Here is a 27,966-nt window from a genome sequence, read left to right on the forward strand (position 1 = left end):
TTATTTTGCAGTTCCTGTGACCGATGAATCTGCAATTCAGGCAGCAAGTGTTTGGTCTCTTCGGAACTGTCTCTTGTTGCTTTGAAAACTCATGTTAAAGTGCTTATTGTCAGGCCTCTTTTATAGCTGAGATTAATAATTGGGAATAAATCAATAAGTCACATTTGGAATTTTGATTGTTATTTCAATGTTAAACTTTTTCACGTGATGTTTCTTTTTTCTCCACTGCCTGTATAATGCTAAAATAAATATGGCCACTGTTTGAATCACACAATCCATTAAATTCTAATTAAATTGTACAATTACATTAACTAATGCAAGCATTACATACCGTACATGCAAGTCAATTTTATACTCTATAAAAAAAAAAAAAACACACATTACAATAGTTTATTCAGAGGCAAAGTCTGGGTTTCATGTATTCCTTTTATACTTAGTGGTTTAATAATTATGCATAGGTTAGTTCTTCCAGAAGGATATGAGATGCTGTTTTGCCATTTATTTATTGAATACATTAAGAAAATAAAAATAGAAAAGGAAAGAGGCAGTTTTAAAAAGGGAAAGGCTAGGAAGCAATGGCTAAGACCACAATTAATATTAACAATGTTTGAACACTAAACTCTATTAGAATTGAAAATGTACCAAAATTCATGAATATTTTTACAAATTGAAAACAGTATTAAAAATTAAATTATTATAAACCCAACTAATAAACAATTGCTTCACAGTTTTTTGGCAACTGATAGTATCCTGCAAGATTAAATGAAATATATAAAACTGGTGAACATGTATGATATATGGAAACATTATTAAAGGTCCAGGAGTAAAGGAGGTAATGTGTGTGAGTGAGACAGCAGAAAAAAAATAAAGAGTCCAAAACATAAGATGTCTATGAGAAGGCTAAGGTCAGGAGTTACAAAATAGAGAAGCTGAGGAAAATGGGAAAAATAAAAATAAAATGGCTTTTACTGGAAAAGAATGAGCTTGACAAGTATTGCGATAAGAGGGGCATATGTTGAGACTGAAAGCTAAAGAAAAGAGGATGTGAAGCAGAGTAAAATGAATGTCAGAAAGGGTAAGGAAAGAAGAGGGGCAAAACATCTCTGCAGATTGAACTGGAGTGGAGAAGCAGGTATATAGATGGAGGCTGCGGAAATTACTTCAGGGCAATAACGTATGTGCAGGATAAATGATCAAGGAAGAACATTAAAAGAAGCTGGTCTAGAAAACTGAAGAAGGAAGGAGTGCAGGAATAGGAAGTGAGAAATTAGCAAATCTGTGTCCAAGAACACAACAGTAAATAAAGCTAAGAACAGAAAGTAAAATTTTCATTTCCTGGAATATTTGTACATTTTCTTTCATAGTGTAAGTGGGTTCTGAGGGCACATGGAAAAATAAGCTAAATCAAATACTGGTATTTTAATACTGTACTTTTACGTAGTACAGCTTAAAATATTCTCACCAGGTTTGCAGAATATTAAAAAGCTGCAAAAAGGACAGATTAAAAATAAAGCTGTAAAAAGCATAGGGGAGACAATGATAAGGGTGAGTAAAGCAGGAGAGAACAAGTAATGTTGTGGTAACCATGGAGACTGGGAAGCATGCCCGTGTGACAAGGCTGGTTGATTACAGTCTTATTAAGCAGATTTAATGAATATTAATATTCATTTTGGAAATGCTGAGCAGTCAAGATGTGCCAGCAACATGCTTTATAATCCTCAATTTTATGATCATTGACATAGCTCACTGATTGTGGAATATTAGTAATATACAGCACCTGTCCAGTATGTCATAACTTAGAATATCATTTAAGTGAAAATTATATTTTATTCTTCATGTTTTTGATTTAATAGCCTACACTAATTCTAATTCTTGTAACCACTGTGGTTTAAAAAAAAAAAAAAAAAAACACTAGCATAATTTTAGGTAACTTGCAGAGGGGAGAAAACAAGTTTACTAGCTTTCATGTACCTCATTCACATCAACTACTTGTTACATGTCACTGTGTTATGAATACATTTTCTTCTACGTTTACTTTATTGCCACTTTAACCAACCTTATGGGAAGTTTTTACATTTTTTCTACCAACTTTGTCCAGTTTTCTCTAGCTAACACAATGGGACAACTAACCATAAGTCCCAAACAGGAGGATATATTGTTAATCATTTTGTTGTGGGTTCTGCACCACACAGCCAGTATGCAATTTTCACATCAAATTGGGTACATTATGTTACAAACAGTGAAGAAGAAGTGGTTGGGGACATTTCTTCTCCCTATGTGAGTCACTCTATCCCAGTTGCCACTTAATCATTAAAAATAATGGCTTTTAAACTGAAACAAGAATATGAACAGAAAACTGGGACAAAAGATAGACCCCTTGTGCTCATATGGGCTCCTAAGGGATCATCTATGAGTGTACCATGGTAAACAAGACAGCTAGTGAGCAAGCTGGTTTGGAAAGTGCAGGTTTTGAATGCTGCCATAAGAAGTGGAAACCATTTCACACCAAACAGAAGAAAATTAATGGATACAAATGAAATGAATACAACACTGATGCCCCTGGTTTTCAGGTAAAAATCAGCATTATCTAAATTATTGATATTTTCCTAACTCAAAAATGCAGGAAGCAACCATTGATTACCAAACTGGTTAAACTGCCACAGTAAATTCCAGGAAGGTAATAAAATATGTAGATGTGTTTGAAATATAATTTCAAAGTCTTACTATCAATTTATAAAGATCAGACAAGATGAGTTGAAAACAATGGCAACAACATTGTATTTTGAAAGCAAGTAATAAAAAGCAATCATTTTGGTATGTTTGTGAATAAAGCAAACATATTTCATGACTGGGGGTGCGGTGGCGCAGTGGGTTGGACCGCAGTCCTGCTCTCCGGTGGGTCTGGGGTTCAAGTCCCGCTTGGGGTGCCTTGCGGCGGACTGGCGTCCCGTCCTGGGTGTGTCCCCTTCCCCCTCCGGCCTTACGCCCTGTGTTGCCGGGTAGGCTCCGGTTCCCCGTGACCTCGTAAGGGACAAGCGGTTCTGAAAATGTGTGTGTGTGTATTTCATGACTGATTAATACTATTGGTGTGAATATTTGAAAATTTTGGTCTGATGAATCCAGTACCAGCACAGACAATAGTGCATTTTTAAAGTAGTTTGAATAGTTTACAATATCAGGAAATATACTTGCATTTAATATCCAATGAACTTCAAAAGTATCAGAAACATATTTATGTCCACCTTAATCAACTATAAAAGCATATCATCCACTCACATGCTGATACGTTACACAACCGGCACAGGATAATTCTGATTTTAAATCTTTCCTCCCTGAACAATATTTGAAGCTTTTTACATTCTTGTATGGGAGGCACAAATAAGCAAATTCACAAATTGAAAACACTCTGACGTGCATTAAGAATAAATTACAACATATAACTTCATTTATTACCATATTATGAACCGAGGAGATATTTCAACAGTAGAATTTGCATTTTGTGATCTTGACCATTTAATTTTAAATTTGTACTGAACTCTCAAAACAGCAACTGTGAGCACTCCTCCAAGTTTACGCAGATTCTACATGTAATAGTGTAAACAAACAAGGAAAGAAAATATGAGAGAAATGAAAATTATCACAAAAAAAACTTTCAATTACTGAGGAAAAGTATATAAAAATGTGAGACTGCGGTGCATTCAAGCCAGTAAATTTCAGACATACTTCTGTTTTTAATCTCAAAATACATATGTAGAAGACCCTGCAGACACTGAATATGTAAATATCAACTAGCTCCATACACGATTGTTAATACACATCAACTGCATTGGTTTGACTTCAATTAATTATTCGCAGGTATAAGGCGAAGAAGACCATAATCTAACATCACAACTGAAGGCATTTGGGATTTCATGGAATATTCAGGGGCACAAACTTTCCAACATGTGGAAGCAGAGCATTACTAAGTTTTACTGACCAAACAAAAGCAAGTTTCCTGAGACAGGAAAACATGTTTTGAAAATGTTTGAAAGAAATACTGCCATGACCATGGGTCCAAGTGATGGGGATACAGGTACAAATCCCACCTCATGCTCTAGACATTCACATTAAATACACAAATATAGATGGGGAAAAAATTTACTTGGTCAATCTGAAACCAGTAACTAAGGAATCATTTCTTTTCTTTTTTTTTTTTTTTTACAAATAAAATAAAAATGTTTAGCAAAATAAAAATAGCAGGCTTATCACTAAATATCTTTGCTTATTGCAATCAAATTACAAATCAGCTCATGAAGAAAAATGTTTCCTGCTAGGCCATTTTAATCACAGATATCTGCACTGGTCCCAATATCAAATGACTAGGTGCAACTCCTGTATTTTTGGGAACCACAAAATCTCAGTATCAAACTACAGTGACAATGCGTAAATATGAATTTAACCACCCAGAATATGTTGAATACTGCACTTCAGTGACACTGGAAATAAATGTAAATGTTACCTCAAAGGATTATATATATATATATATATATATAAATAAAAAAAAAGCCTCAAGCCAAAGGCAAGACTGACACAAAAAGCAGCTGAGAAATAATAAGAGGTGTCTTGAAGAATATTGAGCATACCTGCAATTAAACGGTAGCTTGAGGTCATTTCATAAAAACAAAAAATAAAACAGTAGCACTCAGTGGAGAGGCAAGGAGCAGTAACTCTGTGGCAGGTATGACCTTGTTTCAGTATGAGCTGAGCACATGCTTTGAGTATATTCCAGAGCAGACCGATGGGCACTTTAAAAGGAGTTCATTACAAAAAACTCATATATTACACCCAAAACACATTTTCTAAACTATGTGGAGCTGTTTTACATTCTTTTGTTAACACTTAAGAAGCAGTGAGGAGCAAGTAGAGAGCTGCAGTGGTTTTATTGCCACAATATAGGGATGTCCTCTTCTTTTAGTCAAGCCTATTAGAAGCTTCAGACCTATGAAGGGTCCCACACTTTCATTAAAGTGACAGTTCCTTATTGCACAAACTGATCTATTGTTAGCTGACTGCACTTCCAGCTCAGAGACTGGCTGACTGCTGTCACAAGAGGTGGGGAAGAAGTTCAGCAAAACAGTACACTGGATCATCCATTCCAACTGCCAAAACTCCTGTCTATAGTGGAGGTGGAGGGGCTGGTCTTTGAGGCAAAAGTTGTTTGGCAACTGGTGGTCTGGGGGAAATAGGAAACAGAAGAAAGAGAGGTCCCAAACATATATGCACACCTCAACTGAACATAGTTTTAGTCTTGGCATTTAACTGTTGCAATTTACCGTGTGTGATAAGGCGGTTTGGGGTAATATGACTCCACAGCAGTCCTGCTGGTCTGCACAACCTGCAAGAAAACAGACAGCAAGAGCAAAAAGAACAGGGATTGCAAGGACTGCAATGAAAACATTCATCATTCATACTGCAGCGAATCACAGGGAGAGGCACTGGAAGCAGAGTATGTATCTTTGGGCTATATTAAAAAAAATGTCTCAAACTAAATGTAATACATTCAAGCTTTAACAAGTGTACAGACAAGGTAATACAGGAAATGCTCTCTTTCAGACTGAGGGCCTTTAAGGTAAACTTAGTTGTTGATGTAAAAGGATAAAGCTGGAAAAAAGTTGCTAAAACCATTATCTTTATTGAGCAGCCAATCAAACTGCTATAAAGTACTTGTTTAATGCCAGTAATGTCATTTAACAGTAATGGTCTTGAGTGAGAATAAAGCCCATCACAGAGTCTTAATTTGTTTTTATTATCTTTGTTCCAGTCCCTTTAGCTATCAATTTACTTATGGTCGGTTACCTAATAGCTACGGTCAGTTACCTAATCTCCCAGTTCTGTGGCCCTGTAGATGCCCACCTAGCAAAGAGGAGTGAACCCTGAGGCGACCAATCAATCGCTCACTAGGAGTCTTCCCCACATGTGTACAGACTTAACCATTTTCAAAAGACGACAAAAAAAAAAAAAAATTTTAGCTGCGCAACACGCTTTGAATGAACGTAAACAGCCAAAGAAAGGTAGGGCTGATGCTGCTGGCTATGGAGTGAGGAGCAGAAAAGCACCTTCCTGTTTTCCTCCAAGCAGCAAGCAAAGAAAAGCTTCCTATTACAGACCAGGCTAGTGAAGAACTGAAGAGAATAGTGCCAGAAACGTGCTGAACTAAAAGCCAATCCAAAGCTCTCAAAACCCCTCCAGCTTCCTGAATCCTTTTTGTTAGCTAATACTGTACTTGAGCTTACATTTCTTAATGAAGCCTTGGGAACCATATGAGGACCACTACTAACTGGTCAAACTGCAGGTTTTGGAGGTCCAAAGGTATTATGATAGACTAGTAATGGAGGGGTCTTGCGGCTCGCTACCAGGAAAGTGCACCAGATCTTGGAGAAGCAGCAGTGATCTGCAAATATACCATGTCATTTACCTCCTCTGGTGGTAATAACTGAAATTGACGCTTTTTAATCAAAGGAGAAAGAAAAGGAACTTTGTCATAACCACATACATTATAAAACTTTGCGAAGTTGATTATGGTCTGTTGTCAAAACATTAACATTTCTCAAAGAATACGTAACTGACAATTACTGTGATGGACAAAGTCAGACAGTCATCATTTACTAAGGCTACAAAGAAATCACTTTTTCTATTCAAATTTGTCAATACAGACATGACACTGTGTAGGTTTGTAATATATTCATTTAGACTTTACAACATGACTGAACAATGGAGCATGAAAAGGTTCCATCTCTTGACAGGGAAACAAACATTTCACACAGACACAAAAGCATGTGTGGACAGGCAGGCAGGCAGACAAACACAAACGCACATATATACAACTAAAATGAGACATGCAATTATGGCATCTACAGTAGGGTTAATTTCACATCAGATTTTTAATAAAAGTTTTAGTGTCTTTGCTTTTCATGGGTGTTCACATGCAAACGTGGAAATCACAGGTTAGCACATGGTCAGTAAACAGATCACTTGTAGGGCCACTTACTCCATCTCTGACAATGGTGCTGTGGTTGCTACTCTGAGGGGGGCTTCGACTCCTTCTTGCTGCTGTGGCTTTACTGCTTTTACTGTCGATGCCACTGAAAACAAAGAAAGGGGCTGTGACCTTTGAAGAGTGATTCTGAGACAAGCTCATGGAAGCAGTGAATAAAACATATGAGTTTAGAAGTCTCCACTATCTGCTTTTTCAGACCCAAAGAACTGAAATGAGTATGCTTAGCTGATGGAGCTCTAGAAGTATGACTTGCCAAGAACCTGCCAACTGCTGAAACAAGAGCACCAGCAAGTCAGAGCACCTTAGCTGTGTCAATGTCCTGGGTGTCACCCGAGTGAGAGCCATTGCAATAAGTTAGCTCACCTAGATGGCATTATTTTTTCAGCTCAAGCTTTTCTCCTTAGATTTATATGCTAAGGTACTTATAATTATTTACTAATTCATGCAGCAGGGTCATTTTTACTGGAACAATTCAGGGTAAATACTTTGTTCAAGGATACTCCAACATAGGACTTAAATCTGAGTCCTCTGATTCTGAGACAATCGCTGTAAACACTACGCCACCTGCTGCCCTGTTGACATTTTACAGAAAACCAAGAACTAAGTGGAGAGAGAGAGCTTAACTCCCTTCTCACTTGTACGAATAGGAGGTGGCAGGACCACAAAACCGGTGCTGCAGTTCATTCCGCTTTATGAAGGCACAGCCCCCCAGAACCAGCAGTGGGAGCACCAGAAAGAAGAAGACCAGCAAGCCATCTCTGGTGGAAGTGTCTTTATCTGCAGGGAGGAGGAAGAGAGAGTGTAAGGGTTACACAGCGCTTTGTAGTGGAGAGCAGTACAGTAAGGTTCCCTCAATGACATGAGGTGAAAAAAAAGTGAAGCTGATACAGCAGGAGGCTCTGGTATGTCAGTTAGCCCCCTGCTCCTGCTTACCATTCCATGTGGGGCCACTATCCATGCTGCCCCCGTAGCCCTTGGCCTCACAGAAAGGAGGTGCCCAACCGTCATCGCAGTGACAGTTCTTATTGTTATTACACACCTGTGGACACAGGAAGCAATCTCACTATTCAGGTTATCCCCACGGTTTAGTTTTTCCTCCTGTACCAGCCATGTGAAAAAACTGTGGTGACTTTGAGCAAAGCGCTCCACACAAAAATGTAGTCTCTAATGTATTCGTTCTTTACTGTTTTAAGTTTTACATTATTTAATCTCATCTTAATGTACATAAACATGATTTACAGCACAGAAGTACTTGAACTGAATGACTTTATGATTTTCCAAGAAGGATTTCGAGTATTTGTGAAAATGCTTACCCCATGGCCGTGGCATTTGTTCTGGATCTCGCAATCATATTTTAACACCTCGGCACCCACGCATTCATAATTCAAACACACCTATAGAAAAAAAGAAAACTGAACAAGACTGCCAATTCATGAAACTTAAACACACTAAAATATAAAAAAAAAATTGGCTAAGTGTAATTAGTGAAGAAAAAAAAAAAAAGAAAACAGGACAGAGGCAGCTCAGTCACCACTGCCCAACTCATACCTTGTTTTCTCCACATTTCGTCCCTTCATTGACCATCCCTAGGTCTGGAGCATCTGAGCCCAGCATGAAGTCTACCTCCCAACATTTGGTCAAAGCAACAGGTGTTTGGATGATTGAGAGTTGGATGCCGAAGACGGTAACTGACTGCACATTCTCACACTGCAGCTTCCCGCACATGGCATCCCTGAGAGATCACAGGGTGCAAGATGGTCAGAAAAGGAGGAATGACAGAGAGGAAACATTTTGCATGGACTTGTTCTCATCATAAGACTGACCTGCTCTTACATTTCTTGTAACCTTGTCCTTGGTAGCCACAGTTTCCAAAACGGTCCCCCATCTGGTTAACATTTTTGAAGATTATCTCTGGGGCAACAGTGGCCTCTGTTGGTCCACACACACGCACACACAAAGCATGCCAATTTAATACTTGCATTTGCGCTTTTAGAAATCAACCTGCTATGCAAATAGCACATTCAGTATAATGGCCCTAGTAAAGTTGCACCCATGTTTGGTATGCAACTGCTCCCAGTATTAGACTTTTTTTCAGGTGTCTGAAGCAGACTTTAGCCTGATGCAGAAGTCATGAGCCAATGAGGCACAGACCGTGTATGATAACCTTGTCTTATTATTTTTTTTTTTGTTTTTCAAATTGTTTCATTACAGTTTTGAAAAAAAAAAAATTTTTTGTACACGTACCGCTACATTTTAGAAAGTTCTCAAAACTCACCTCTTTCGGGCTCACTTCTCCGCTGATTTTGTAACTGCTCCATCACTGTGCATGTGCTTGTTATATTTAATAATTCTGAATAGCAATTTTTTTAATAATGGGTAAACTTTAATGCAGCTACCCGTGCAATGTATACTGGTTTATAATGTGGTATGTGACAAATGGACTGTACACAAGAATCACATGTCTCCATTCAGATCTCTCCTCCTGTTGATGTGATGCACTTTTTATATTGTTCTCTGAGATGTGCATCACTTTTGAGAAAAATGTCTGCTAAACAAATAAACGTAAATGTGCTGTATGCACCTTTCGTATGTTTACTTACTGTACAGTACTTTAGTAACTAATAAAACTTCTTAATTTAATCTGTTATTTTCTTGATTATTTTTAATATCTTATCCTAATGTTTTGATTACTGTCTCTTGAGACTTAAAAACAGTATTTGGAGGGTGTTTGTAGAAATATTTGGGGATGTGAGTAAAGCCCAGGAATTCATAATTTTTTTTCTCCCCAATTTAAAATAATAGGAAAGAATCTTTTGGTTTACAGACTCGGTATACAGACCATTTTTAGGAACAAATTAGGTCTATATAACGAGGGTTATCTGTAGTATTTCAGTTATGGCCAGAAATAACTAAGGCAGTTGCTTTCATTTCTGCTCAAGACGTGTTGCAGCCAGTCTTTTTTCTGCAGTAACACTACCACAGAAAGCACTCAAAGGCAAGTTTTGAAAAAACAACACTGTTAACAATTTTTTATTATAGAAATATTTTACTGATTTAAAAAAATCTGAAGGTGAAATTGGTGGAGCTGTTTTAAAACAAGGTGGCTAGCAAGTAACTCAACTTCTTGGTCATACCTGGGAGCTTAATGATTCATGCTTACTGGTTAGGCTTTGGCAGTGTACACATTCACGGAAGGCAGACTCACTTGTGCCGAAGATGGCCTGGCATTGTCCGGTGTAGTGCTGGCACTTGCCGTTGTAGCAGTAGGCCTCATTGTCTTTGCAAGGGTGGCCGTTCTGCTTGTACACGTCACTCTGGCACAGGGCAGATGAGCCGTTGCAGTATTCAGGCAAGTCGCACTCATCGTTAATGTTCCGGCAGACTGACCCAGCAGGGAGGAACTGGGAGTGGATGGAGGGGGGGGAAAAAAAAAAAAAAAAAACAGGTCAGTGAAAAACACTAACCGACAGCAAAGCTTTCTATCAGGTTGAAATTCATTTGTCCGTTTACAGCATTGTTTACATTTCTAGTAATTTCACGGGACTGTGGGAACATGCTGGACAGACTACACTGTTGCATGACTGCAATTATCCCACATGCATTAGTTGTAAAGCTGGTTATAAAACCGTGCTCCGTTCTGGACTGGGGGTTGGGAGGTTACCCGGCAGTGTTTGCAGCACACGTCATCCGCACACTGTGCCCATGGCTTCAACTTGCATGTCTTAGCTTCACAGCAAGGATCCTTCTCACACCCCTTTGTGAAAAGCAGGAGACAAAGTGCACAATGAGTGTGGAGGAGTCCTTGACCCTGTCAAAGTCCTTCCTTACAATTAAAGTCTGAAATGTATACAGCATATCAGTAGGACTTGCTAGTCATAACTGCAAATAACATGTCTTCACATTCATACCAAAAATATCCTTGGAAATTATTCAAAATATTTTCCTACAGTTCTTGGACCTCATATTCAATGAATTAACACTAGCTCTAGAATACAGCCTCATTGTCCTCACCGCTTCAGAGCCACAGTCACACTCTTCCCCCACGTCCACCAGCTTGTTCCCACAACAGGGAGCGATATAAGCCTCCTCAGGACGGGGCACATTCAGCAGACAGCGACCCCTGTTGTTGAGGATCAGCTTCTCAAAGTCATCCGCACTGCAGCTGCTGAAGTTGCGTGAGCCACTGGGAGGTGGCAGGGGACAAGAGGGCATGGGGTATAATGATGCAAAAAGGCGGCTTTGTGGCTCAGGGACTGGACTTCTCACCACAGACATACTTATACTTGAAGGAAGGTCCTGCCATTACCAAAGAAAACATCAAAAAAAAAAAATAATGTGGGTCGGGATGGAGTAGTGCACCAGTACACAGGATGTGGCTGAGCACTCACCTTGCTCCGGAGTTCATGATGCAGCTGTCAACAGCACAACGGCAGCTCCTATCGTCATCGTGGTTCATGCCCAGGTTGTGTCCCAGCTCGTGGGCCACGATGGATGCAAATGACTGGGTGTTTCCACTGGTGAACTAGGCAACAGTGATAATTTACATAGAGAGAATGTCACAACAAAAGAGCAAAGAGCAACCAACACATACATAAAACATGTTTACTAAGACAAGAAAAAAAGATTTGTACTACACAGGGTTGACATAAATGAAGAGTGGAGAACAAGAGCAAGCCTACCGCATTGATCCCTCCCCCGTGACTTCTTGAACAGACAGTACCAACAAAGGCCATCCCTGCTGTGCCCCCAAAGCTTTTATTCCTGGAGGAGAGGTAGCACAGGTAACACAGCTTGTAATGCTCTCATCAGAAGCACAACTGGTGTCGTAAGATGTAAGTAGAGAGGCGGCAGGAAAATGGCACTCACAGAATGAGCTGGCCACTGTCATGCCTGTGCCGGCTTAGCAGTTGTTGCTCCCTCCACTGGACAAAGCGACTCAACACCTCCCCAGCACTGCCCTCTGTGTTGATCAGGTTCCTTTGACTCCAGATCTCCAGCCCCACCAGCACAACACGGATGTTCAGGGGCACATACACCTATTATCGAAAAGAGAAAGTCTGAAGGTTTGAGGAGACAGCAAAAAGAGTTGTCTTTCAGGGACTGAGTTCACCCCATCATGGGTGTCCACTAGCTGCTTATGTCCATGTGCTGCTTACTGTTTTCCCAATCTGGCTGTCGGTATTTTCAGAAGAGGATGTTATTGTGTAAAAAGTCTCTTTACCTGTTGAATTGGCATAAACTTCAGTTTATTACCGTATACTACAGCTCAGGTACCCACTGGTCACACAGCGCATGTAAACCATGAAAGGTGGACTCACACTGTCAATGTAGTTGGCAAGATGAACCATTTCCTCTTGCACGGCTGTCTGGTTTTTGCCCTTGTAGGCAAACTGGGATGTGAGAAATGACAACATAAAACCGCTTAGAGAAAGCAGATGCAGGAAGGTATCTACAGTGAATGATATTTCTAAAATGAATTCACACTATCAGGGGTACAGGTCAGTGGAGTCATTCTGCATTCTCAAAAATGCCATCCTGTTCTAAAAGTTGGTTATGAATAATTTAAGGTGCTCACCCTGTCATTGTCCACCACCAGGAAGAGCTCTACATAATGAGTCTGGTGCAGCATGTCTCGCTTCCTCTACAATACCAGAAAACATACATCGCTGTGTGGACCGGCTGTGGTGGGGACAGGAAAACTGGGGGAATCAGAATTAGGACAGATATAGAGGGATTGGTATCACTTACTCTGAGTAATGGACCAACAAGTGGTTCATGAAGTTCATGAGATATATGGGGGTCATAATCCTCCTCTCTGTGGGTTGTCGCACAAACCAGCGGCTCGGCCACGACATCCTCAAGTCGGTACACAAGGTGCTGGAAGCTGGAGGCGGACTCCAGGGGTTCGATCCCATAGCTGCTGTTACCTATGTGTAACACACCCCTAGTGGTGACGAATCACAACATCAAACGTAAGAGAAAAATGTCTCCATAGTACCATTTTTGTCATACAACACAGTAGCACTCTTGAGGCAAGACCTTCTACTCCCAAAAGACAAGAGAGTCAATTTCTTAATTCTAAGGTTAGTGCATGAGCAGGCCACTAAAATGCAAAGTTCTTTTTTAATGAATGAACCTGTTGTATCATTACTATAATACATTAAGTTACTGTATATAGTTTTCAAATTATTTGGGGGCAGCCAGTAGCATAGCACTCCACTAACACTACCCAGCTGTATAAATGGATAAATCATTGTAAGTCGCTTTGGAGAAAAGCATCAGCGAAATGAAGATATGTTAAAAAAAAAAAATACAAGCTTTGGTGAAACAAGGTGAGCATCCCTCATAACATGGATTGTTCTGCAAATCTCAGCCTCTATATCCACATACAAGAATCTCTCTTTATTATATACATTAACAACAAACCCTCAAGCAACTAAAGTTTTAAAGTCTTAAAAGTTGAAGACAAAAAGTTTTACCAAGCAGTTTAAGACTTTAAAGGCATCCAAAGCAGTTCTGACACTCTGAACTTAGTTTTAAATTAGTTTTCTGTGTTCAACAGATAAAGCACAAATTCTGCATATCTTCTTAAAAAAATTGGTGACTGCTATGTATTTGAAAATGATCACTGTTAAATATTTTAATGAGAAAGTAATATGTTTTCGAGGTGGGGGGTGCAGTGGCACAGTGGGTTGAACCACAGTCCTGCTCTCTGGTGGGTCTGGGGTTCGAATCCCGCTTGGGGTGCCTTGCGGCGGACTGGCGTCCCGTCCTGGGTGTGTCCCCTTCCCCCTCTGGCCTTGCGCCCTGTGTTGCCGGGTAGGCTCCGGTTCCCCGTGACCCCATCTGGGACGAGCGGTTCTGAAAATGTGTGTGTGTGTGTGTGTGTGTGTGTGTGTGTGTAATATGTTTTCCATGTGAAACTGACAGCTTGAGTAGGATGAAAATGACCAACAAAAGTCCAACCTGAGAAAGCCAAAGATCTTATCACAACATAGTCAGAGGAACACAGGGTTCATAAACCACTTACACCATCCCTGATTCCACATCCTGTACGACTCCAGTCTTATCTTCTTGTCCAGTATACCCAACTGAGCATGTGAAGTGGTCTCATCTTATAGCCTGTGTGGCCAGTTAGGAGGAGGTGTCCACATGGGTGGGAATGAGACATTAAGCAGCTCAACTTCAACCAAACACTGCCTTTTATTAAAAATGTTAGCTGGAAATGGAGATGGGATTGCCTGAAAGCAAAATCAAAATGAAAACAAATATTGTAAAAAGCAACAAAAAAAATGTCCAGAAACAAACCAAGCAGGTCCAACACTACATATGAGGTCTGAAAGTCTGCCTTCTCCCTCACAGTTCTCTCTTCCATGTGTTCTCTCAGTCTCAGACCTACTGTCTTGCCTACAGTAATTTTGTAAGAACTTGAAGCAGCTGACCTCCATTAAGACAAAACTGGCTTAGGCAGGTCCCGCGGGCAGTTCATGAATGCCATGGTCCTGCCACCCGCTAGTTCGCATTTCGCTGCACCAAGGTCCAATTCAGCCCGCTTCACTTGCAGAAAGTGTGCTGCGGCATACAATGCCAAGAACTTCACACCTTTTCCTACAAAAAGGAGACAGTGGCTCACAGTCTGGGGGTGGATCCCTGAGATTTCAGTTTCCTCTTCGGGTCTCTAAGCAGTGAATTCCACACGGCTGCTGACTGCTCATCAGCAACACTATGGCGCCTTCTAGTGGCTGAGTACCATGTACTTTAGGTGGCACAGATTGTGAATTACATTTACATTTATTTAGCATTTTCTCCAAAGCGACTTACAATCTTAAGCTTCCTACACTTTACTAGTCATGACTCAGCCATTAACCACAGAGATCTGCCAATGTGAAAGTGTTCATGAAAGGGAAAGTACTCCTGTGGGAACTTGGGAAAAGGACCCTGACATGTCTTTCAGCAACCACGAATGGTCATCTGTATGAGATAAACTCCTGTCTTGATGATGCTATGGTACACAGACCATCTACTCTGACATATTTGACAAAGAAATGTATTTTTATGCTGTAGTCGACACCTGATGTTCCCTCTGTAAACACGTGGATGACTGAAGTGTTTAAATTTCTCCCACCTGAAAAATTGAGATTTGATTTGCATAACTCCAGTGGGTTCTGGAATATGCGGACACCCTTCCGGAAGTTATTAGAAAGTGCTACATGATCATAGCGGAGTCCAAAGACATGCTATTCGGGTTCACCCACAGTGTGTGAGTGACAGAGAGAGTGTGTTCCACTGATGTATGGATGAGTGACCCATTGTAAGTAGTGTATCTAGCAGTGTAAGTCACCTTGGTGAATAAGGTGTGTGGGCTGTTAACACTACATAGAGTTCATTGGAAGTCACTTTGGAGAAAAGTGTCTGCCAAATGAAGAAATGTAATGTAAATGTGATATTACTGTAACCTTTTGACCCTGAGCCCCTGCTCTATGTATGCGGACATATTTCATTTCTCTTTGTGTACTGTCTGTGTGTGCTATTTTGACCTTGAGCTGTGCATAAAACAAATTTAAATAAAAATAAAAAAGAAAATATTCTCAGCTGTGAAACTTTCTTCTCTTTTTTTTTTGAGAGAGTTATGTTTTTGTGTCAGAGCAGAGGTATGTGGTAAGAATGATATGAAGGCAGCACACTGCTGGAGGCCTCTGGCTACTGTGTAGGCTTTGGCCTGGAACACAGTGCTTCACATTCCGCAAGTGAGCCCTTCTGTCTGCACCCTGCTTTGGTAACTGCGGACGCTGTCCTGATGATGCCTAATCCAAAGTTTTACCTCAAGCCAGAGCAGATGCTCATGGCCACCGAGGACCCTTCCACGTCCTTCACGTAGCCCTGGTAGTGGCAGTGGTCCTGGCAGAAGAGCAGAGAGAAAGAAAGCAGCTGTTACAAATAGCCAGCCACGTACCATACACAGAAGGCACACAAAAATGGAAGGGCAGTTATCGTGTGATGAAACGCTGTAAATCAGTTTCAGGAGACTGACGTCAAACTGACTACATTAATACTTACAAACAGGAGATATAACTACATATTAGCGCACTAACAAGAACAGGGTTTTACCACTAAGCAATGGACATAATGTAACGTGACACTGATTGCGAAGCACAGTGCACTGTACTGCAGCTGTGAAGTTCTCAAACCCTGACCATTTGTCCAGAAGTAGAACCGTATAACAGACCAGCGGTCCTTGTCATGGACCTCAGACTCCATGCAACTCCCCATCACATCCGAGATGTTTGACCGATAGAGCTATTATTAGTTTTAACAACATTTACATTTATTCATTTAGCAGATGCTTTTGTACAAAGTGAGATAAAACTTGGATAAAACAAGTGCATTTTACCAGCAGATGGAGACAGTATAAATAAAAGTACTATACAAGTCCAAAGACTTACTCATCGACGAATAACAAGACCCTGTAGAAAGCACTCAGCAGACTCCTGTTTTCCAGACCTTCTGTATTCTACTGTTTTGTCATTCAGCAATAGCAACACGCTATTGTAGTGTTTGGTGCGATCTCATGCTTTTGACAAGGTTGCGATGTGGCTGCGATGTGATGGAATGAGCTTCCACTCTTCCTCAGATCTGTTGATTCTTTTCCATACTCAATAGCAGAGCCCAAAAAACATCTCTTTTAGACCCACTTTTCCCTCAATCTCCCAACAGCTACGTACGATTTATACCACACCATTTACCACGGTTATCTTTGCATGTCCTATCCGACTCCCAGTTCTAACAGGAAAGCATTGTGTGCCAGCAAAAACAAGGGTTTTAGGCAAACAAGTTGTGGTCTGATAATCATGTGCCTGCATCTGAAGTTCTTCACCTGGTGTGAAATTAACTTTTGTGTACCTGGATTTGTACGCTGCTTTGGAAAAAAAGTGTCTCAAAAAATGAATAAATGTAAACATGTAATTTTATACTATGAATTCAGTGTTTACACACACTGCAGAGCCAACTGTCTTCTTTCCGCAGTACAGGTTACATGGCTGTGCGCAGGACAGCAAATGCCAGCTGGATGAGGAGCACGTCTCACTGCTGGAAGCTGGCAAACTCAAGGAGTCTAACAGACCTACGGAAGGCACTCATACAGCAGGCAGTCAAGGTACCCTGCTTTACCTTGAGTAGTTTCAATTTCCAAAATTTTATTCTCCATTGTGAAAATACAGCTCCCTTGTCCTGTTTCTTCTGATTCACCGCATGTCTAGTGGGGTGGTACGACAGCAAACAGTGAATGTGGGCCACTCATCAAGCTTGTGAGAGCATGTTCTGCCATTTAAAAAAAAAAAAAAAAAACGCACAACCTTCCATCTCTCATTCTGTCCACCCAATAACACTACATTTAGTGTCCCTTGCCCAAAAGTGTGCCTCATAAGCAATGACACACAGGAACACAGAAAACAGAAGCAATAAACCTAAGAAACGTGCAGAACTCTCACACAGCTCCATTCTAAGACCGCCAAGCTGTAACGCAGCAAGTGTGACAGAAAAAGCGACGTCATCTCTGGCCATGAAAATACTGTGAGAGTCGAGCAGTTTTACTGAAAATTCCGTGAGATTTCGTACTGAACCACTTCCACTGAAATGTCTGCTAAGTGAATGCAGACCATGATGTTGCACTTTAATCAGCAAGAAGAGACCATTTACTTAATAAAGTGAACTATTCACTGACAGGAACAGGGTAATGATATAAAGCTGCCAGTAAGCTTCATGTATAGGGGGGAGGTACACACACACACACACACACACACACACACACACACACACAGTCTACAGACACCTTCAAAGGAATGGCTATACCTAATTCCTCATTAGTTGACAGTTTGTGAGAGAATGCCAAGGACTTTTTAATTAAATTTTAGCAAATAAGAATAAAAAAAATTTTAAAAAGTGGTGAGATTTTCAGAAATGCACTGACTGAATTATGGTATGAAAAACAAAATAGTAAAAGCAGGCAATTCCATCTGTGGAAAACAACAATTTTGATTAACAAAGGTAAGAATTTGTATGTATAAGCAGCAAAAAAAAAAAAGTACTGGTGGTCAGTACTATTAGCATCTGCCAAAGTGACACTTCCAGTCCTCTCAAGCAAACCAATAAAACACACTTAACACTTCCACTGTGTCTAGTGGTTTGAAAATTGCAACGGATTACTGTGATTTCATATTTAAATAAGAGTTATACTTGAACTAGACAGGAAGCACCTTACACAATAGTTTACTTCCTTGATTGAGGCCTTGATCAGACAACAAATTCACTTTAAATTCAAACCAAGTTAGTCCTAGACATCTGGCATACGGCACAAAAAGTTAGTGTGAGTTACTCTTTAGCTTCTAATTAATAATTGGAATTATTGGCACCTTCTTAAAACATATATATAGTGAGAAAACAAGACAGGTACACGTTAAAATCAGTTTTTTCTTTAGATGAGACCTTTTAGTATGGAAAAAAAAAACTGCTACCCACTCTTTTCCAGTAACTGGTCGCAACTTCCTGATTTTTGAACTTGTGTTTCAGAGCTATGACCCAGCCATGTGACAGGGAGCACAGAGTGCCTCCTATGAGCTGGTAGAGTCAGAAGTAATGAGTCAGTAACTACTGTTTAGCAGACTTTTCCTTTATCCTCAATGTCTTTACCCTATACGTCAACAGGTAGAGAGCTAATTAATTTAGAGGAGCGGTTCTACAGCCAATGGCAATAATGGGAAAAACCATATTCAGCATCTTGAATTTTCAAATCCGAAATTCAAATCCGCTGTTTTATTTCCCCGTATTCTCTGTACATACATATAGATAGTTTGTTTTTCTATTTATTTATTTATTTATTTATTTATTTATTTATTTATTTATTCTTCTGTTGTATAATCTGCGAATACAATTGGTATCTTAATACTGCATTTTCTGGAGCTGCACTAAAGATTTTCACTCTTCTCTACATGTTCTGTTGACGATGATGTGACAAAGTTTGACTGGAGATCAAAGGTAGAGATGCAAACGTAATCATATGTTTGCATTCAAGGACCGTTGTGAAATGCAGCTGTACTTACTCTATTGTATGTCACTTGAGAAAATAATCTGCATAAATTCAAATTAACTTTATTATATACTTGTGCCACTCTTATGTATATGTATTTGTAATTATGCCACTCTTAACAAGGTCTACTTGATTCTTGTTAGCTTGATTGCCTTTCACAATCTCAAGCCCCGCCAGGCACCTTAATACTTCCAAACAGTGTCATACAGTTATGACTTTGATATGGCGAAGTTCAGCAGCAGGTGAACTTTCACACAATCTAGAACTGCTTTCAGGGAGAGTCTCAGGAATTCATCTTTTCTGGTTTTTGGGTAGCATAAGTTACTATATAAACAAACTGGGTTTTGCCTCCAATTCTTTAAGCATGACAAATTAACACGAAAAACTGAAGTAGCATCCAAACATAGGTTTCAAAGCCCTCAGTGCCACATCAATAAGGAAACAGTGCTTAGGTTATTTAAACAGATAAAATTACCATTTTGCAAAATACTGCGCCAAACATTCAACTGATACTGAAGTCTGTTGCAATAAACCCTTCAACAGGGTCTCTTGAAGGATAACAAATAATTAAAAAAAGATTACTTTTGTACTTAATCTTTTTTCCACATTTCTAGCCTGTTTGCAGAACATGTAGAAGCACTGAAACACACCTAGTGAGGTAACAAGACCAAATAATTAAACCCTAAAGAATGACAGGTATTTATATAACATGTCTCCAGTAACATTTTCCCAAAGATCTCTGTTCAGATGCACAACTGGCATACACTTCAGCAACAGTGTTTCACATCCAGTGTCATACCTGCATGAGGGGCCTGTCTGTGACCAGAGAGCCATTCTTGGCATAGGAATACATGGTGAAGTCTTTGGGGAGAAGCACTCTGAAAGAGCAAATAAGACAGATGAAGTCATTTTCTGCTCAGAGGAATCACTGGCTCAGGGCAGGGTCTTCTGCTCCTTAAGACTATTCTGTGAAGTGTGATGCTACTTACACCTTGCCTGCCGTAATGGCTGTAACCAAGGAGACAGACACACATTTATACACCACCCCGTTTCCCAGCCTAAATCAGCAGCCTCAGAATAGAGCAAAGGGGCGAAACCAAACGATTTACCTTCTGCTCCTACTCACTTCTACCCCCTGTCCCCCCCTCCCTGCATGAGCAATGACATTCAAATATTTGGCTTACTGACTTACTCATTTTTCTCCAGAACTACAATGTGGTCCTTCTCCTGGGCACGGATCACATAGGACACCTTGAAACAAAACAAAGGACCAACTTAAAGAACATAACAGCTCTGAAAAAATTAAGTTCATGTCTTTGTTCAAGAAAACTTACAAAGCTAGGTCTGCACACTCAGTTACTTAGTATTTTACCCATTTATACAGCAGGACATTTTTACTGGAGTATTTTGATCTTGGTTACAACAGAATTATGGGATTTCAAATGGAGATGGTTCAGACTGTAAGGTGACAGCCATAACAACCACTCCACACGCTGTGTTAAGATACAGTATGTTGTGTACATTCCAAAACCATATCAAAACACATGCATTAGGAAAATTTCTTCACTTGTCTGTGGATTTAAAGGTCACATTAGTCCCTCCCCAGTTTGAGCAAAGTTCTCCCACAGCCTATGATCTTATCCTATAGCGAAAAACGTGGGCAAAAGACGGGAATAATTCCACTCAAAAATTACACCATGGGATTAAAGAGCCATGACCTAGTACCTATATTCCACTTAGAGAAACACAGGGAAAGCAATCCTTTCATGATTAGCAACGTGCAGGAAGCCATGCAGAACAAAACTGAAATGAGTGAAAATCCATTTTAATTTTTCTCTCTATGCCACCACACCCTGCACTACCTCACTTCACCCATCTCACTTCAACCCATACCTACCTCTCTTGCATTTCCATTTCTTTGCCTGTTCATTTAACACCACTTATTCTTCTACTTGTTTCACTTGCTAACATTTATTTTCCCACTTCTTTACATGTTTGGTTACTGTATGTGTGTATTTATGCATGTTGCAGATTGTATACCGCTGCACCCAAAGAGAAATTCCCCCCTGGGTTAATAAAGTTTTGTTTGGTTCACTCATGGGTTGTAACTCTTCTAGGTGGTTCCAGTGAAGATGAATATTAGCATGCATAAGGTTAAGTGCATGTTTAAGTGAAAGCAGAAGTTGAGTACCAAAGGTTAGGCAGGTTTACATGGGCTTTACTTGAGTACAGGATGTGTCTGAATGAGGTGGACACAGCTCATATAGATATCACGCAATTAAGTAATCGAGAGCTACTGGAGAAGATCGCATTTCACATCTCTCAACTCAGATGGGCAGCTATACGTGTAACGTGTCAGCACATGTGATAGCAAACAAATAACTTGGTGTCTATCTGAAGCTCTTTTTTGTGTACTAAATATACTTTTGTATAAACTGTACATTTCTTTGGAGGGAAAGAAAAAAAATTGAAAAAAAACCATGCTGAAGGAACAAATGCACCCAGAGAGAGTCTTCTATATATCCTGGGGAAAGACAAGAGCCGAAATTGTCAAGTTATTGTCTTACTGTTTTATTTTCTCAGATTTGTACTGCATTGCTTGTTTTGCAGGTACCCTTATTTAGCTTACAATTTTACACTTTAGTACTAAATAAGTCACTCCCATTAGAGCATAACACTAAAACATGCTGCTGAAGAGCAAAACAAGCATTGTCTCCCGTTATCTGAACAAAGACCACGCAAACATACAAACCTAGTTGATTTACAAATAAGCAGCTTTTGTGTGCTTTGTCCATTTATTCAACCAAATTACTTACTCTGCAGTAATTACGATTTAGAAAAATGTAATCTAAATCTAAAATCCTTTTCTAGCCATCTGAAGTTAAAGCAAAAGGGTGCATTTTAGTGATCTGCTGTTGTGAGCCTTCACAGTACATCTGTGCAGGCACCTGAAGAGTCACCGCTCAGCTTGCAGCTGCTTTTATTAGCCTCCCACACACTGGGCACCTGCTCCAAACAGATGGCTCTTGCAGCTTTTTGGAACAGAAGAGGAAAGGCTCTGAAGCAGGGCACAGACATAAGGACAAGTGAAACGGAAGTTCTGTATCCCAGGTGTGAAGAATGACAGGATGCATCATCTTCCTTCTACACAGCTATTAGTAATGGGGGATGTAAAAGCTGCATGCCACGGTAGTAATGCAGCAGTGCTGGAGATATACTGTACATTGTTACATGGATTCATCATTTGTAACCATGTGTTATCCAAAAAAAAAAAAAAAAAACTAACCCTGCAGACACTGCTAGACCCAGAGAGGGGTTGCATGATAGGATGTATTCTACTGTTAAATTTTACTTTAGCAGTACAAATACTTCCCAAACTTGTCACCTGCTGCTACTCTTGCTTTTGATTCACTGTGTTGCTCTCCAGGTGATCTTCAACTTAGTGGGTTCAATTGTCAATAAGTCAACTTTGCTTTGGTGGAATGTTTCTTCATCCCACACTGATCATGTCCACAAAGCATCGGTTTGCCCTTTGCTACCTTTGTGTGCGTGTTTTTAAGAGTTTATTTACACTGAACAAACCTTTTTACATTTTGTTTATTCTTTTAAAGTACCTTTAAAAGCAGACCAATGAACTGAAGGTGCCCTGAACAAAAAGATGAAAATCTGAATAGACCTCCATGCTCGTCATTCATTTTCATTATGTTACACACACACACACACACACACACACACACACACACACACACACTTTGTGAACCGCTTGTCCTATTTGGGGTCGCGGGGAGCCAGAGCCTAACCTGGCAACACAGAGTGTGAGGCTGGAGGGGACACACCTAGGATGGGACGCCAGTCCGTTGCAAGGCACCCCAAGCGGGATTCGAACCCCAGACCCACCGGAGAGCAGGACCCGGTCCAACCCACTACGCCCCCACACATTATGTTACATGTCCACATTAATGACACTTCAATCAGGTTATTTGTTATATGGGGGAAGCATATTGTCCATATTAGCAGTGTAGAGTGGAAACTCACTATACATATGTAATTTTTTATTTATTTATTTATTTTTTAAAACAGTGTATGTTCATTCCAGTGTGTTTGACACCATTGCACAACAATACAAGTGAAAATACAGCTGTTTGAAGAGACTTTGACTGCCTGGAAGAGTGTACAGGCTGGAACATGTCCCCAAGATGATGGGGAGACCAACAGCAGTGCTCCCGCGAGCAAAGAACATTGGCTCACAGCCATCCATGAAACACGGGGCCACGGTTGGGACCACACAGGGTACGACTCCATTGTACTCACATGGCATCCTACAAGATAGAGCCTTCAAACTCTGACCCATAAGTACAGGCAGGAACACCTTGGGCACTAATCTGGGTAAGAGGGCTCACAGCAGAAACCCTATAGTGAGTTTTTTTCTCCTTGCAAGTTACTCAGCAAATTCCATACAGAGTTTTAACACACCAACACTCTTTTTGCTTATAATACACAGCTGTCCAGTCAGTCTGGTTGACCAGAGGCCAGCTGATTTTTTCCTCCAAATTCATGTACTGCACTGGAGTGTCAAGCCAAGAAAATGCTTTGCATCCACTATTACTATGAATATAGATACACATTGTCTGGATTTTGTTTTTTTTTTAGTCTGGCAACAGCACTTATTTTAAAACAAGAAATTTTTCTAATAAATAACCCAAGTTGTATACAAGATTTTGACTGCGCTATAATTCTCTTCAACAACTGGATCTTTGTCTTCTGCTTCTGTACAGAATTTAACTTAACAGTTCTTTTAAAGAAGCACCTGCTTTGTCTAGCCCAAAGCCTGAAATCAAATCTGGAACTATGCACAAACAAAATTTTACAACTTCAGTGAACTCTTTCCATTTACTCAGCCTGATGTGTGCATACATAATTGAATTATTCAGAACACAGAAAAACTGCTAGTTAATGGAAAAAGAATTCTCAAATAGACACTCTAAAGAAGCAGAATAAACTACTTTGCAACTGCCTCATAGTCACATTTTCTAATATCTGCACATTTCACAATAATTTGTTCCAAAATATAACTATGATAATACAGAAAGGGCAAACAACTATTTAAAACACCAAATAAATTTACTATACTGATGTACTGGCTACCAGCCAAGTCTATTTTTTATGCAACTGTCCCCATACTGAATGCAAGAAAGTATAATGCAGAGTGAAAATAGTAGTATCCTAACAAGACAGAATAAGGATGTTATGGCATTTCAAGCATTTTACTGAAGAGATAACTAGCCATGCAAGACTCAGGACAACAAAGGAGTTTTCTATTTTTGTTTTTTTTTTCCTTTCGAGCTTCATACCTTTGAAGAGGTTTCTTTGAAAAGACCATTTCCCAAGTGTCTCCTCTCCCTTCCTATCAGCTTGGGAATGGTCAGTTCATATGTCAATAGCCGAGATGTCTGATCAGAGCCAGATCCTGGGAAGAAGAGGGTGAAAAAGATTTTAAAAAGGCACAAAAACAAATGTAACAAATGTTCATTCACATTTTGCACCTTTTCATTTAGCAGACACTTCTCTCCACAGAAGTCGCTTTAAACTTTCAATGAACTCTATGTAGTGTTATCAGCCCATACCTTATTCACCAAGGTGACTTAAACTGCTAGATACACTACTTACACTGGGTCACTCATTCATACAACAGTGGAACACACTCTCTCTGTAACTCACACACTGTGGCTGAACCCAAACAGCATGTCTTTGGACTGGGGGAGTAAACCCATGTAGACGTGGGGTGAACACGCCAATTCCACACAGACTGAGGAAACCCACATCCTATCACAACACTCCAGCGCTGTGAAACACTCACTGTGCCATTGTGTGCTCATTGCTCTCAAAGGCTCATATTCTGTTCTATATTCCTTAAGAAATTGCTAACCTTGTTACATATTAAAGTGCAACTGAATTATCAGTAAAAAGCCTGTTATGAGCAAACAGCAACTGTAAGGAAATGGACCCCTACACCCTCCCCTGTCCCTTCTCCCAACCTGTTTTGTTCAGCCTGTTAGTTTGCTTGGTCTGCAAGGACAGGGAAAGGGGGAAACTGGGCAGAACAAACCAGAATGCACAGCATCCTCTGGCAGCCACCCAGCTCTGCTATATGCTACATCATCATCATCATCATCAACAACAGTGAAGGGTGCTCACAAGGCTGAAGCATTCACTGGTCCCCAAAGCGCTCTTGTTCTGAGCAGAAGTGACAGACAGAAACAGTGTCCTTATACTGAAAATGGCCTATAGCACAAAGTCTACTTGAAAGATTAAATCCCTAATACGAGCAAGTTCAAATATACAATGCCTGGAACGACACAAAACACGCCAAGTTTTATGAATACCATTACAGCACATGACAGTGCAGCAGGGTGGGACACCATTCAGCACAGAATTCAAGGAATCATTATCACAGCTTAAATGAAATATACTGAGTTGCACTGAGTTCCTTGTGGTCTTTACAACAGTTACCACCTATCAGGCACCTGAAAATGCAGCAGGTCCTCCCAGCTGAAGGCAGAACTGCAGCCTAAACAGACTACAGATGCCATGGCAGCAGGAAGTCAAGGTCAAAGTCAACACACTCTTCATTCTTCACAGTGAAAGAAAAAAAAAGAAAAGAAAATTGGTGGGAGGGTAACGGGATTTGTCTGTCCTGTGTTTTATGCACCTACTCGATCGATGAACCTCGATGCAGCAAGTGGTAGGTAACGAACAAGGTTTGCTTGAGACTCTGCAGCTATGTCTCCTTCTCTTCATGTAATGCATAAATTGTACTTTTGCTGAGACGTACATCGCTTGGGACAAAAGCGTCTGCAAAATGAATAAATGTAAAGTTGCCAACAAACTCAACACAGGGTTCGAGTTACACTTTTTTACAGAAAAAATAATTAATACTCTGGAAAGAAGTTCTGCAATGGTAAACACCACACAAATGATGATGATGATTTCAAGCATGCTCCAAATGTCACTCTTATGAAAATCCCTGTTTTCTTCAAATCAATGACACCTTCTGCTTATATCAAAGAATCGGGTTTAGTACAAGTTAAGAAAGACCATTGTAACAACAGTACCAACGGTACAAATTGCAACAACGGTTTGTCATTTGCAGACAATTAAAATTAATGTTCATACTTATTTGCTGACACGTCACTCCAACAAAAAATAGCTTCAAGGAAGAGACCCCTAACACAAGCCAAAAATGTTTTAATGCAAGTAGTACCACACTGCTCAAGTGAAGTGCATCAGCCCATCTCTGTAGACCCATTACAGTTTAAAGAAAGACATATCCTTGTGCAGAAAGCACTAGGATGCCTAAGAAACGTTCTGGAAAGGAGAATACAAAACGTAAAGATCTTAAATCAAAGGGAAAGCAAACCTCCCTTACTGTATTTAAAGAACAAAAACGGAACGTAATGGAAATCCTTTCAAGAATCACTACAGTCGAGGATGAAGAGAGTCAGCAGACTTTGCATTTCATTTACGATACTGTTAAACGTCGATTTCCCTGAAATTTATAAATGTAAATGCAGCTGCAGCCATTTTACAGCTGTTTGTTGGGTCACTAGTCCGTTTGTGGGACTTTCATGGCAAATGGGAGAGACCCCATTCCAGGATTTAAACACTCAAGTGTGTGAGGGCGGCTGGTTGCACCAGGCAGAAAGGTCCCAGCTCCAATTCCACCTCTTGCTGGAGTACCTCTGATCACGGTACTTACCCTAAAATTGTTCCAGTGGAAATTACCCCGCTGTGTAACGGCTAAATTACTGGAAATAGCGCCTCACCAAAAAAGTCACTTCGAGGTTCGGAATAAAATGACAGCTGCTGGACCGTGTGCGGCAGCACCTACGTGATTTACCTGTGTGATCTCCCCGCAGCTTCACTCCGTTTTCTTTATCGAGTAAATCTGAGGAAACACTGACGGTTTAGCTACCTAACCTGTGTGTGTGTAACCAAAGAAAAGCAACCGCATTTAAACGACAAAAATGGACTACAAAGACTTTCTTTGCCTGAACTATTTCTGCGCAACATTAGGTGAGAGCGCTGTGTGTGTGTGTGTGGTCTGTGTGCGCGCGTGCCGTGTCCCGCGCGGACGGTATTTTCACATCGCTTCCCGCCTTGGAGTCTGACACTCGCCGCGGCGCTGGTGTGTTTAGTCACCAAAGAAAGGTTTCTAAACAGGTCGGCTTTGCGTTATGCTTCTTTTTTTTTTCAGCCACAGTTTGTTGTAACTTTTAATAAACGCCAATAACTGTTGAAAGCAGTAGTTGAGCGCAGGTCGGGACGCCGGGTGCCTCGCGGGCGAGTTGTCTCGGCACCTGTCTCTGTTTTCACACCGCGTGTTTCTCGCTCCCCACAATCAATGTTAAGAAGTCACAGGTTCCCTACATCGTACTTACTCTCACTCGCGCAGCCGAGTCCCAGAAGCACGGCGAAGAGGCTGAGGAGCCACAAGCCGCGCCGAACTGAAGTGACGGCCATGTCATGTGTCTAATGTTCGCGGGGACTCGGCGCGCGCGCGCAACGGGACAAGGACTTTGTTCACTTCGATCTCCCTCAGTCAGGCGGCGCCTCCTCAGCATAACGACACTTTCTACGTGAGCCTCCGAGTCGGTGGATAATCTGTGTCATTATAGTGGAGCTACTGAATTTTCCTCTTTAACTACTTTCTCCTCGAGCGCGGGATCTGTATGAGACGCCAGCATGAGATTTTAACCCTATAATAAACTATTATGCTTCTCTGCCAAACTGTCGCCACCTGGGAAGTGCCAGGTGTCGCACAGCCAAGTCTCGAACGTGACTCAACTCC

At 40.6% G+C, this 27,966-nt stretch overlaps 1 protein-coding gene across 2 annotated transcripts; it reads right to left on the reverse strand.

Annotated features, from left to right (window-relative positions):
• Positions 1–4,582: 4,582 nt before the first annotated feature.
• LOC108929458 (disintegrin and metalloproteinase domain-containing protein 9-like) lies at positions 4,583–27,952 on the reverse strand. 2 transcript variants are annotated; one of them, XM_018743982.2, is made up of 23 exons: positions 27,557–27,952; positions 24,470–24,585; positions 20,311–20,369; positions 19,918–19,996; positions 15,858–15,934; positions 12,785–12,980; positions 12,612–12,677; positions 12,355–12,426; positions 11,903–12,072; positions 11,716–11,797; positions 11,425–11,558; positions 11,048–11,219; positions 10,698–10,790; positions 10,242–10,437; positions 8,860–8,965; positions 8,585–8,768; positions 8,350–8,430; positions 7,970–8,075; positions 7,672–7,813; positions 7,028–7,121; positions 6,455–6,484; positions 5,313–5,374; positions 4,583–5,212 (listed from the first exon to the last, which is right to left on the reverse strand). In XM_018743982.2, exons 1-23 carry the CDS (start codon positions 27,636–27,638, stop codon positions 5,155–5,157), a joined length of 2,457 nt encoding a protein of 818 aa, XP_018599498.2. In that variant the 5' UTR covers positions 27,639–27,952; the 3' UTR covers positions 4,583–5,154. The 2 variants fall into 2 exon arrangements, with proteins under 2 accessions (XP_018599498.2, XP_018599499.2); XM_018743983.2 differs by lacking the exon at positions 6,455–6,484.
• Between the last annotated feature and the right edge of the window lie 14 nt (positions 27,953–27,966).

Source organism: Scleropages formosus, chromosome 12, assembly GCF_900964775.1.
Source record: "Scleropages formosus chromosome 12, fSclFor1.1, whole genome shotgun sequence".
In the NCBI taxonomy this organism is placed as follows: Eukaryota; Metazoa; Chordata; class Actinopteri; order Osteoglossiformes; family Osteoglossidae; genus Scleropages; species Scleropages formosus.